Source organism: Bos indicus, chromosome 9, assembly GCF_029378745.1.
Source record: "Bos indicus isolate NIAB-ARS_2022 breed Sahiwal x Tharparkar chromosome 9, NIAB-ARS_B.indTharparkar_mat_pri_1.0, whole genome shotgun sequence".
Classification (NCBI taxonomy): domain Eukaryota; kingdom Metazoa; phylum Chordata; class Mammalia; order Artiodactyla; family Bovidae; genus Bos; species Bos indicus.
This window is the reverse complement of record NC_091768.1, coordinates 23,758,189-23,771,396: the sequence shown is the minus strand read 5'-3', so window position 1 is coordinate 23,771,396 and position 13,208 is coordinate 23,758,189. Positions and strand designations below refer to the sequence as shown.

The 13,208-nt window shown below is 38.5% G+C and overlaps 1 protein-coding gene across 18 annotated transcripts in view; it reads left to right on the top strand.

Moving 5' to 3' along the window:
• Positions 1-12,755, top strand: part of SNAP91 (synaptosome associated protein 91) — a 169,796-nt gene extending 157,041 nt beyond the window's left edge. For 17 of the 18 annotated variants that reach the window (XM_070795798.1, XM_070795814.1, XM_070795808.1 and 14 more), the window contains 4 exons: positions 3,608-3,691; positions 4,726-4,830; positions 9,320-9,422; positions 11,342-12,755. In XM_070795798.1, coding sequence (XP_070651899.1) covers positions 3,608-3,691; positions 4,726-4,830; positions 9,320-9,412 — 282 coding nt within the window. In that variant the 3' untranslated portion in view covers positions 9,413-9,422; positions 11,342-12,755. The remainder of the gene's footprint in view (positions 1-3,607; positions 3,692-4,725; positions 4,831-9,319; positions 9,423-11,341) is intronic. The other variant, XM_070795802.1, reaches the window with a different exon arrangement.
• Positions 12,756-13,208: the final 453 nt, after the last annotated feature.

The window sequence follows — 13,208 nt, the reverse complement described above, 5'->3', positions numbered from 1 at the left end:
GCTTAGTTTCATTGAGTTAGACAAGGTCGTGGTCCATGTGATCAGATTGGCCAGTTGTCTGTGATTGTGGTTTCCGTCTGTCTGCCCACTGATGTCCTCTCTTAGTGCCTACCGTCTTACTTGGGTTTCTCTTACCTTGGACGTGGAGTTATCTCTTCATGGCTGCTCCAGCAAAGCACGGCCACTGCTCCTTACCTTGGACATGGGGTAGCTCCTCCCGGCCACCGCCCCTGACCTCATTGTGAGTTATTTGTAAATGCCCTTTATCAGGTGTAGGAATTCCCGTTCTATTTCTAGTTTATTTAGTGTTGTGTCATGAATAGATTGTGGATTTTGTCAAATGCTTTTTCTGCATGTACTGAGATAAGTTTTTCTTTTATTTCTTATATTATTATATTACATTAATTGATCCAGCCTTACATTTCTGGAATAAATCTCACTTGGTCATGGTGTGTAATTCTTTTAATATGCTGCTAGATGTGGTATGCTAGTATTTTGTTGAGAATTTTTATATTTATATGTATAAAGAATTTGGCTGTAGTTTTCTTATGATGTCCTTGTCTGTATTTGGCATCACAGTAATACCAGCATCAAAGAATGATTGGAAAGTGTTCCTTTTCTGTTTTTTTGAGAGCTTGAGAAGGGTTTATATTAATTCTTCTTTATACCTTTAATAGAATGGACCAGTGAAGCCATCTGTTTCCGGGCTTCTCTGTGATCAAAAGTTTTTGATTACTAACTCAGTCTCTTTACTTGCTATACATCTATTTAGATTTTTTTATTTCTTCTTGAGTCAGGTTTGGTAGTTTGTGTCTTTCTTGGAGTTTGACTGTTACATCTAGGTTATCTAATGTTTTAGCATATAATTTCTTATAATATATCCTTTTAATTCTTTTTATTTCTGTAAGATTGGTAGTAATATCTTCACTTCCTTTCCTGATTTTGGTCATTTAGGTTTCTCTTTTTTTCTTGTCTACTTAAAATTTTATTCATTTTATTGATCTTTTCAAAGATCTTTTCTTTCCTCTTTTGTTTTTCTGATCTTTTTTTTTTTTCATTTTTCTCTGCTCTAATTGTTTTTATTTGCTTTCTCTGCTCACTTTAGAATTAGTTCTTCTTTTTTGTAGTTTCTTATGGTAGAAGTTTAGATTATTGAGTTGAGATCTTTCTCCTGCATATGAGCTATATGTTCTTGTTTCTTTTTATATCTCATAATTTTTTTATTGGAACCTGGATACGTTGAATATTGTAATAAGGCAGCACTGAAAATCATGTTCTACCCTTCCCCAAGGTTTGTTGTTGCTACTTTTTTTGTTATTGTTGTTTTGCTACTTTGGTAGATTGAGTTATTTGCTTGCTTGTTTTGTCCTTTAGGTACGTCAGCTGAGAATTAGACAGATACTACTTAAACTCCTGGAACCAAAAATATCTCCTGGTATTTGCAGAGGGGCTCTGCGTGTGTGTTAGGCATGACTTGAGACTCAAACAGGCAGGTTGTAACTCTACCTTAGCAATTACTACTGCTTGCTTACAGCCTCCAAGTCAGCCCAGAGGCATCTCAAGTCTTTCCGGAGTATTTACATAGCCCTGGGCATGTGCAGGGCTATCTAATTTCCCAGGAGGATGTCTGGATTTTTCAAACCCTTAATCCTCAAAGCATCTCATTCTCCAGCCTTTCCTCTTGAGCTTTTTGTTTAGGCTGCTGTTTGCCGTGACTGATATCCATTACCTGATACAGCAACAACTGAAAAATTTGCCTTTAAGTATTTTACACAAATGTCTTCAGATAACAGCTTTAGCACTAGATGGGTTCCCAGTTTGGCAAGATAACAACAAGCCTTTTGAGCCAGTGTTTCTAGGAAGCTACCTAGACAAGAGACAAGACAAAGCAAATAATTAAAATATTTTCTGCTCCTTGTGATACTATTCCTGGGAATGTGTGCTGTTATTTTCAAGGCTACAGCTGAACTGGAGGACAGTATAAATTTCAAGGGATTGCAGTAGGGTTAATTTGATGCCTAAGGGAAGTAATAGGGGTTTTGGTATATGACTGAAAACTCTCAAACCTGAGCCTGAAATGGGATATGTGAACAGTATCATGTGTAGTCTTCTAAATGCTTCCTAAAACTTGGAATTAATTTTGGTCTTTGTACAAACGTACAACAGTCAGAGAGAAGCAAATATAACACAAAAAAGAATAATAAAAAACTGGGAATAAAATCACCATATGACCCAGCAGTCCCACTATAAGGCATATATCCTGAGAAAATCAAAACTGAAAAAGATACACGTACTCTAAGGTTCATTGCATCTCTACTTAAAATAGCTAGAACATAGAAGCAATCTAGATGTCCATGGACAGATGAATGGATGAAGAAGCTGTGGTACATATATATAATGGAATATTACTCAGCCATATAATATAATGCCTTTGAGTAAGTTCTAATGAGGCCGATGAACCTAGAGCCTGTTAGACAGAGTGAAGTCAGAAAGAGAAAGATAAATATTGTATGGTTGGTTGGTGGTGGTTTAGTCGCTCAGTCGTGTCCAACTCTATGCCACCCCATGGACTGTAGCCCACCTGGCTTCTCTGTCCGTGGGATTTCCCAGGCAAGGATACTGGAGTGGGGTGCCGTTTCCTTCTCCAGGGGATCTTCCCAATCCAGGGATCGAACCTGTGTCTCTTGCATTGGCAGGCAGATTCTTTATCACTGAGCACCAGGGAACCATTGTATGGTTGGTTGGTGGTTGTTTAGTCGTTCAGTCGTGTCCGACTCTATGCGACCCCACGGACTGTAAATATTGTATACTAATGCATATATGGAATCTAGAAAGATGGTACCAATGAATTTATTTGCAGGGAAGCAATGGAGAAACAGACATAAAAAACAGACTTATGGACTCAGGGGGAGGAAAGAGAGGATGAGATGTATGGAGAGAGTAACGTGGAAACTTACATTACCATATGTAAAATAGATAGCCAATGGGAATTTGCTGTATGACTTAGGGAACTCAAATAGGGGCTCTGTAACAACCTAGAGGAGTGGGATGGGGAGGGAGATGAGGGGAGGTTCAAGAGGAAGGGGACATATGTATACCTATAGCTAATTCATGTTGATATTTGGCAGAAAGCAACAATATTCTATGAAGCAATTATCCTTCAATTAAAAAATAAATTAATTTTTTTAAGTGAGGGGAAATGGCAACCAAGTTGTAAACATGTAAATGAAAGCATTCCTCAAATTTCTAATTCAATGCCTATTGGAGAATATAATGATTAGACAAAAAAAAGTTTAGAAAAATTTGACTTCCTTACATTGAAGGGGGCATAAGTAGGTAGAGAGCATAAGCTGAGCCCTAATAGCTCCACAATGGTGAACGTCATGTTAGTCACCTTTGTATCACTGGCATGGTGCTAGTGCCTGTTTTTAAAAGTGAAAACTGAAATTTGAGATTTCTTTATATCTTTACACATACTTAGGAGCATGCATTTAAAAGTTATATTCTGTCCTTTTAAAGCCATATTGTATTGGTTCTTTTTGTTTGTTGTTTGTGTGTGTGTGTATGTATGTACGTGTCTCTGTGTGTTTTGTGGTTTTTTTGATAGCAAGGAGCTGTACCTCCAACCAGTTCAGTTCCTCCTGTTGCCGGGGCCCCATCTGTCGGACAACCTGGAGCAGGGTTTGGAATGGTGAGTGATGACCTGTTTTAAAAATTGTAATTAATACTTCTAAGGACTTTGCCAATCCCAGATTAACTATAGAATATAATTCTCCCCATAACCCAGAAGAGTAAAATTTAAAAATTAAGTCATCTGCTTTAGACATTAAGTAGTCTACACAGGACATGATCAAGTCAGTTATAAGACACTTAAAATAATTTTCCACCATCAAAATAATTTTTGTAGTGCACTGATAATGTCATTTTTGGAGTTCTGTTTGCCAAACCAGTGACCTGGGCTCTTAGCTCAATCATCAGAAATCAACTTTTCATCAGTATACTGACTTTTCACTTACCACTTTATCACTAGCAAATTTTAGGGCCATTTCCCATAAAGAAATAAGTCTTTACCTCTTTAAGAACTATACATACAGAAGATAGATAAACAACAGCAAAGCCTTGTTGGGGTAAGGGTGCTGTCTGGCCAGCCAGGCTTGTCAGGCACCTCAGGGTTCCCTGCCATCTGCCAGCCTCACAACACCCATCATTCTAAGTTACCAGTTGTAGGAACTTTTCTGGTGGTCTGGAGTTTCCAAGGTGGGCTCAGTGGCAGAGAATCTGCCTGCCTATGAAGGAGACACAGGTTCAATCCCTGGGTTGGGAAGATCCCCTAGAGGAAGAAATGGCAACCCACTCCAGTATTCTTTCCTCAGAAATCCCATGGATAGAGGAGCCTGGCGGGCTACAGTCCATGGAGTCGCAAAGAGTCAGACACAGTTGAGTGTGCACCCCGGTGGTCCAGTGGTTAAGAATCCATGCTTTCATTGTAAGGGTGCACAGGTTCAGTCCCTGGTCGGGGAACTAAGATCCCCACATGCCACACAGCACAGCCAAAAACATAAATAAAAATAAATGTAAGTAAGCATCTTTGTAAAAAATTACAAGTGATACTTTTTCACAAACCTGGATTCCTCAGCAATTGTCTTTAACATATTAAAGACATAAACGTCAGGGCATTGCCAGAGTGGACTCCACTCACACTGGGAACCCCTCTGCTTTTTTCAGCCTCCGGCGGGGACAGGCATGCCCATGATGCCACAGCAGCCTGTCATGTTTGCACAGCCCATGATGAGGCCACCCTTTGGAGTTGCAGCTGTACCTGGCACACAGGTCAGTTTTTAAACGTCCACAAAAGAATGACGTTAATTTATAAGTGTAAGCTGTCATGTGACCAACAATTTAAAAATGTTTTTACCTGATGCCATCTTCATGGTTGCTACTTGGGAAGAGGTAAAGGGAACAAGGAAGACAGATGAACAGTGGTGACATTTAAAGGAAAATGATAGAAAAAACTAACTGTCCTAAGATCCCTCCATTCCTTCCCTTAATTTGCAATGTTTCCTGAGAACTACCAGGTATTTAAAATATCTAGGCCTTTATTCCAGGAAAAAATGAGTAGCTCTAATCCATTGTCTTACTTCGTGTTCCTAGAGTTAGCCAAAATTAAGGTTAGGGACACCATACTCCTTGCTGCTAAGTTTGCCCAAGACTAGTGACACTAACTGCAGTGAGTCTGCCAAACTGTGAAGCCTAGATCTTTGGCATCTGGTCCCATCACTTCATGGCAAATGTATGGGGGAAAAATGGAAACAGTGTATTTCCTTGGGCTCCAAATTCACTGCAGATGGTGACTGCAACCATGAAATTAAAAGACACTTGCTCCTTGGAAGAAAAGCTATGACCAACCTAGACAGCATATTAAAAAACAGAGACATCACTTTACTGACAAAGGTCTGTCTAGTCAAAGCTGTGCATTTTCCAGTAGTCATGAACGGATGTGAAAGCTGAACCATAAAGGAGGCTGAGTGCTGAAGAACTGATGTTTTCTATCTGTGGTGCTGGAGGACTCTTCAGAGTCCCTTGAACAGCAAAGAGATCAAACTGGTCCATCCTGAAGGAAATCAACCCTGAATATTCATTGGAAGGGCTGATGCTGAAGCTGAAGCTCCAGTATTTTGGTCACCTGATGCAAAGAGCTAACTCATTGGGAAAGACCCTGTTGCTGGGAAAGATTGAGGGCAGGAAGAGAAGCGGGCAACAGAGCATGAGATGGTTGGATGGCATCACCGACTCAATGGACATTGAGTTTGAGCAAACTGCAGGAGATGGTGAAGGACAGGGAAGTCTAGTGTGCTGCAGTCCGTGGGGTCACAAAGAGTCAGACCCAACTGAGTGGCTCAACAACAACAACAAAGCCTGAGGGAGCAATTCCCACAAGACTGCCCTCATCAGACGCTTCAGGTCCCAAAGGCCACCCTCAACTTCAGACCAGCTGCCTGCAGATTTAAGGTTTCCCAGGACCACCCTCAGATTAGGCAGTTTTCTAGAAGGACTCATAGAACTCAGGGAAGCACTAACTTTATTTACAATGACAGTTTTATTATAGTGAAAAGATACAAACAGATCCAGCCAAAAGAAGAGATGCACTGGGCAGAGTCTGAGAGGATCCCACATGCGGCTTCTTTGTCCTCAGGGATGCGTTACCCACCCGGCATCACTGTGTGAGGATACACATGCAGTATTGCTAACCCAGGAAGCTTTCCTGAGCTTCAGTACGCAGAGTTTTTATTAAGCTCTCATTATATGCACCGAAGAATTGATGCTTTTGAACTGTGGTGTTGGAGAAGACTCTTGAGAGTCCCTTGGACTGCAAGGAGATCCAACCAGTCCATTCTGAAGATCAGCCCTGGGATTTCTTTGGAAGGAATGATGCTAAAGCTGAAACTCCAGTACTTTGGCCACCTCATGCGAAGAGTTGACTCTGGAAAAGACTCTGATGCTGGGAGGGATTGGGGGCAGGAGGAGAAGGGGACGACAGAGGATGAGATGGCTGGATGGCATCACTGACTGGATGGACGTGAGCCTGAGTGAACTCCGGAAGTTGGTGATGGACAGGGAGGCCTGGCGTGCTGCGATTCATTGGGTCGCAAAGAGTCGGACACAACTGAGCGACTGATCTGATCTGATATAGGAATGACTAACTGAATTATGTCTCACGTGGTTGAACTCCATCTCCAGCCTCCCTCCCTCCCTCCCTGAAGGTCAGGTTCATATCCTGTGGGCCCAAAGACTGAACTGTAATCATATGGTTGATTTTCTGGCATGGCCAGCCCCCAACCCTGAGTTACCTAATTAGCATAAATTATCAGGTGTGGTGCCACAAATCCACTCTGAATAACAAAGACATTCCAGGTGCTAGGTAAATGCCAAAGGTTTAGAAGTCATCGACCAGGGTCCAGGACAAAGGGCAAACCTCTCTTTGGATGAGGCCAAGTTTCTTACTATACAGCGTGCTACCTTTATTTGCAAAGATGCTAAAATATATGCACCTTGTTGAACTGTTTTGCTGCTAATAATGATGTTCATGCTGATAAATCACCCTTTGTTTATTCCTCTCATAAATGCCTGGCCCAAGGGAAGGTATATGTAGAACCAAAGAAGTTTTCACCATGAGAAATTGATTTAGGATGGAGGAAGAACATTATAACTACTAGCACCGTGCTGAGCACTCAAAACACATGGCTCTAAGATATTTTAAGGATATCAGTAAATGGTTTCACTTCTAGTGTATAATTTTTAAATTTATCACGTGTGTTTATATTGTCTCAGCCTCACAATAGGAATCCTGTTGTGAACCTTCTGAATGTACTTTAATCCCCTTTTCTTCCTTGAATCATCTCTAAATTCTTTCTCTACCTGTTCCCAAAATTGGCTTCAGTTTCTTTACTTTAACCCTTCAAAAGCCATAATGACCAGGAGAGTGATAGTGGGTGTCCAAAAAGATAAATTTAAAAGGTAAGAGACTCTAGCCTTCAAGGCCATCACCAAAGCACTGGTTTCCTGAGAAATTTTCTCTTCTGCTCTGAGATAATGAATGTTGTTTGGGGTTGGGGAGGGTGGTGGGCGGGGAGTGGATATGAAGGGAGGTTTTGGGTTTCATAGTTGGGATTACAATCAATCTAGATATATTTAAATTCCAAGAAAGAATCTCACTTATGAATATTTCCTTGATGGTTAAATATATCCATGACCATCTGCCACCTTTTTGAAAAATAAAAATTGAAAGGATGTTACTGAGATTTTTTTAAAGTCTTATTGTATTTGGTGTGCTGAATGCTTTAGAAATAACACAGTTTTATTATATAAGGTAGTTTTCCTGCTTGTTACCAGTGTTGCATAGCATCAATTTGTTTACTTAATTCAAAGGATGAAAATGAAAAATAGATGATACAATGAAAACAGGATTTTAATCATTTAATTGAATTTATGGTAATTTGGGAAATGGTATGCCATAGTTATACAATCTTTAAGCTGTATTCCTACATCAGAGAAGAATCATAGCTGATTAGATACTAGATAAGAAAGCAAACATGAGTTAGTAGCTTTGGAAGACATAGAAATTTTTCATTACTGGTGTGTGGACTCTTGCTCTGTAGGTCAGTTGGTTGGTGTCTCAATGTTATATCACCTAATTATTAAATATGGACCAGTCCTTGAGTTTCTTACCTTCCAAACAACTTTGACCCTTTATGTTTATTTTTTCCTGGCCTTTCCATGAGATAGGATCCCAGTTTTAAAAATGGAAATTTGACTGAAACATACTACAGTTAATAGTTTCTGGACAAAGGAACAAATCTAAAACTCCTTATTTCTGGAGCTTTGTTTACAGAACCAAAAAAGAAAACATACATCCCTGCCCTTCAGTCCCAGGTTCCTGAGTTTCCATCTTGTTACAGCCATAGAAGATTATTAGCTCAAAGGATATATGTTAGTTATTGTTCTATGTAGACTCCGTGACCTTTTTCAAGGCCTTGAACCCTAACATTCCTGCAAAAGCCTGTTCCCAAATCTTATGTTTGTCACACAATGAAATAATTCAGGTATTCATTAAACAGAAACAAGGTAAGTAAATTTTTGGTTGCTTTTGCTTTAAGTTCAGTATGATTCTTCTCTGTAGTATCTAGTAATTAATCTCTACAAGCTGGATAGGCAAAATTAGAATTCGGTGACATTCACAACTAGACTATTTGCTCATCCGAAAGGAAACAGTGCCCCCAGATTTGACAGGTGTTCACTTAAAATACTTTATATGAAATTCTAGTCTATTTAGCTAATATTTTAAAGTAATTTCTTAGGTGACTTTCTGCAAGCTGTTTTCTTTCCATTTTTCCTTCAAACTCACTCTCACTCTGAGAAAAGTCATTTATATTCCTTTATTAGTTTAGAGGTACTAATAACTCAAAGTCACAATGCTTTGAATAGAGAAGTTGTTTTTTTCACTATGTATTCATAATAGCTTTAATGTGACTAGTTTTTCACATCTTCCCTAACTAATATCCATATTGTTCTACAAGAGTCCTCAAATTTTACTTTGGCTAAATTTGATGTCAAATAATTTCAAGAAAGCCAATATCCTTTGAAGTATGTTTTTTAAATCCAAAACAACCCTGTGACTTAAGTAGAACAAAGTAGATTGTGTAAACTTTTAGCCATCTAATCTTCTGCATGTTTGTTTTCTGTGGTATGTGCTTGGCCTAATGCTTATCTATCTCTGTTTGCTTTCTGTTTCCACTGTCTTGGGCTGGCTTTTCCTCGTTAGCTTTCTCCAAGCCCTACACCTGCCTCTCAGAGTCCCAAGAAACCTCCAGCAAAGGACCCATTAGCGGATCTTAACATCAAGGATTTCTTGTAAACAATTTAAGGTATCTAATATTGAGCTTTTCCTGTGGGCTTGTAATAGTGACCTATGCTATGCTTAGCTATTTTATTAGGTATAATATTTGTACTTCTGTGTCTTTAATACATATATATAATAATAATTGTTTGAATGTGTATGCTTTTGAAATCCATATTGAAAGCTATCTTTGTCAGTGATTTTTTTAATCTTACTTAATTTGCAAAATTAAGAGGGAGAGAAACCTCCAAATTGTCCTTACCCTGGAAAGCCCATAGATTATACTAAAAAGCAAAAGTTTGCCCAAGCTACTTCATAAATTAGAAAATTACTACTGCATTCTATGATGACTAGGATTTATAGGAAGGTAACATTTATAATACATCATTTAGAAACTAAGAATATATTTGGTGACAATTGTAATTTTAATTTGCTTATTCTTTTTGGCCTCATCAAGTAAAACTTAGATTACCCTTTGTATCTCTGCATTGAGGCAAAATTTTCATTTCTAACATTCTAGTTTTAAATTTCTAATATAATTTGTGAAAGTACGTTATGGCTAATAGTGGACTTATAGAAGGAAACTAATGAAGACAATTTGCTGTTAACCCCAGAACCTGACACAGTGGATAGCTTCTCAACAAATATTAAGTTGGCCAAAAAGTTCATTCAAATTTTTCATGTTACAGAAAAACCAGAGCGACCTTTTTGGCCAACCCAATACTTGCTGAATGTGGGTGAACGCTAGTAGTGATGCTTTTCATTTACACAGTATTTTTCATTCTTCCCAGTAATTAACTCTTTGATCACCTCTGTTGGAGATCAAACCCTGCAGGATAAGCTAGCCAGATTATTTAGCTCCATTTCACAGCTAAAGAAACTGTCCCTTGGCAGTAAGTGATTTGCCCAGGGTCACACTGGAAGAGAAGGATGAGTGTTGAAGTTTTTGAACCCCTGTCTGGTGTTCTTTTTATCATACCTCTACTATATATATTTTTTTAAACTTCTTCTGATGCCTATGATGATTTTCGTGCATTTCTGCCTTGTGATTTTTTTTCTTCATACAACATTAATGATTTATCATTTTAAGGCCTTGACATCTCAGCCAAGTAATTCTCCTTGAGCCCAACTTTTCTGTTCTACTTTGGGCTGGATTGGGCTGAGGTAGGCATCATGAAGATGTAGATGCATAAATAAGACAACAAGCACTTATTTCTTAGCAGCTGAAGTTTCAGAAATGATCAAGAGTGCAGCAGGAAGCAGCACTTGTTATTCAGAAATGTTGCTGTAGGCATGTGCTGAAATTCTGAGAAGTGCCTGAGACACCCTCTGCTCTCAGATTCAGTCAAAAGAGGGACAGACACAGACTATGTTACAAAGGAGAGTTACGCCCATGCCTAAGCCTGAAGACCCCAGGAAGGGTTTCCTGCAGAGATGACACAGCATGGGAGATAGCAGCGAGGGGAGAGGGCGTGTAAATGAAGGCTTTGCATCACTGGGGTTGTCTCCCCACTCTGTTCTGTCACTTGTACAAGTACTTAGTGGCTCCTTGAAAACCTTAAACGGAGTCCTTGCCCTCCCCCCTCTTTATCACTGCCCTTTTTTAAGGTTAACTGTATTTAATTGATACTGAATGTCTTGCTAAGATTTTTTCTAAGTATACTTAGAAATTGGAAATTGGATACTTTCTAAGTATCCAGTTTCCAAATTTTGCCAATAGAATTTGCTTACTTAAAATGAAGCTATACATTGAAAAAAAAATTGTTTTTAATTTTCCTGGATGAAATTTTAAGCTTGTCTTAAAGAATTGTGAAAAGTGTTTAAATGTGACGTTGGTAATATGAAGACCTGCTGTGTAAAACAGCAAAGTAAAATTGCAAGGAAGGTAAAATGTTTGAGAACTACATAATTCCGTTTTCTAATTCAAGTGCTTTTTTATCTTTACAGCTGCAATTTTTGTGACTGAATAGGAAAAAAAATAATGACTTTGGAGACTTCAAATAAAATTGACGCTCAGAGTTTCAAAGGGAGCCACCAGTACCAATCCCAATGCTTATTCATAACTTCTCTTCCAAAATGTGTAGCACAGCTGTGAAAGTGAACATTAGGAATGTGTACTACCTTAGCTGTTATCCCTACTCTCAAAGCTGTAGTGTATGTGGGTCCTTCGTGTGTTGCGTGACGTAAACAATGAATGGATGTTTCTGATGCCTTCAGTGCTCTCTGGACCTCGCCCATGGACGGATGACGCAGCTGTTGTGTGGTGAGCCACTGGGAAAGACGTGTCTGTGTTTTTGAAGGTTTCAATGTATATATAACTTTTAGACACACCTGAACTCTCCCCATAAATTCTCTTTTCTTCTGTATCTGCGTTACAAATATAGTGTGATAATATCGGATAGTAAGGAAAACACTCTTAAATATACAGAACTTTTTTCGGTGTGGAGTACACTTTTCCAATCACAGGAACTTCAGCTGTGGTGGGAAATGTTTATTTTTGTGGCACTGTATATGTTAAGAAATTTTATTTTAAAGAAAATATAAAGGTTAATGTCCATAACAAATATTTCCCCTCAAAGCTACCTTAATCAAGAATGAAAAACCATATGGGAAGAATTCCATATTTAATCACTGCTGTATTAAATTATCTATTTTAATTATGTTTGACAGGTTTTGCATCTAAATTGACCTACTTGTTCATTCTTGATTCAGTGCACTGAAAGTAAAGGGTCTGTTTCCATCTTGTCTGTGAAAATGCAATTAGAAGTGTGCTATTCAAGTGATTATGAAGGCACCCCAAGGTATAGCTGTAATTTAAAGTTTACTGCAGATCTGTTTATTTTCTTGTGGGGTTTCTGTACATTTGTTAATTTAGTATTTCTTTGTGTGTTCTGTAGACTAGTGTTCTTCCATTCCTCAATTGAGCGCAAAGTAGGTTTTGTTGTACCACTGTGATTAGAATTTAAACTAAATCAGAGAATTGTATTCTTTACTGTACATACTGTATTCTTTCATTTTTAAGTTGTCGTCACATTGTCTGTGCTGATGGCTTGGCTTAAGATTTTGATGCATACATGAGGTCACTGTTGATCAGTGTTGCTAGTGGCTTGGCCGCTCTTTGTTAAAGCATATTGGGTTGGAAAGGTGTTTGCCTTTTTTTCAAATTACTCAATAGATGTATGGTACCATTTAAAAGTGGTTGTATCTGAATTTACTGTGGGGATAACATACACTGTAATGGGGAAAATTACCTAAAACCAATTTCAACATGGCTTTTCTTTGTATTTCAGTTCAAAAATCCAGTGCATGTACGCCCTCTGAGATGCAATAAACACCTCAAACAAAGAAAATGCAAACATCATCTTTTTCTCTTTGATTATTTTTAATGGGAAAAAGCCTGTTTCAGATGACACACATATCATATACAAAATATTGCAAATGTTAAACCATTTAGGATGAGAAATACAGTCTGTGCCAACATAGTTTTGATTCTTTTTCAATAAAGTCAAAGTAAGGGGGAAAAAAAACCATTTTAATCAGCTGTCATTAAACTTGGGACTCCATGGCTGCTGCCAAATAAATTTAAACCCCATATTTCAAAAAAGAAAAGGATGAACTTTCTTTTAAAATATGCAATTAAATTCTTATATTTGCCTCAATTTTCTGTGGAAGTTGAAGAGTTAATTATTTTGGGTCATAGTTTCCTTACTCATGGGCTTCCCTTGTGGCTCAGCTGATAAAGAATCCACCTGCAATGCGGGAGACCTGGGTTTGATCCCTGGGTTGGGAAGATCCCCTGGAGAAGGGAAAGGCT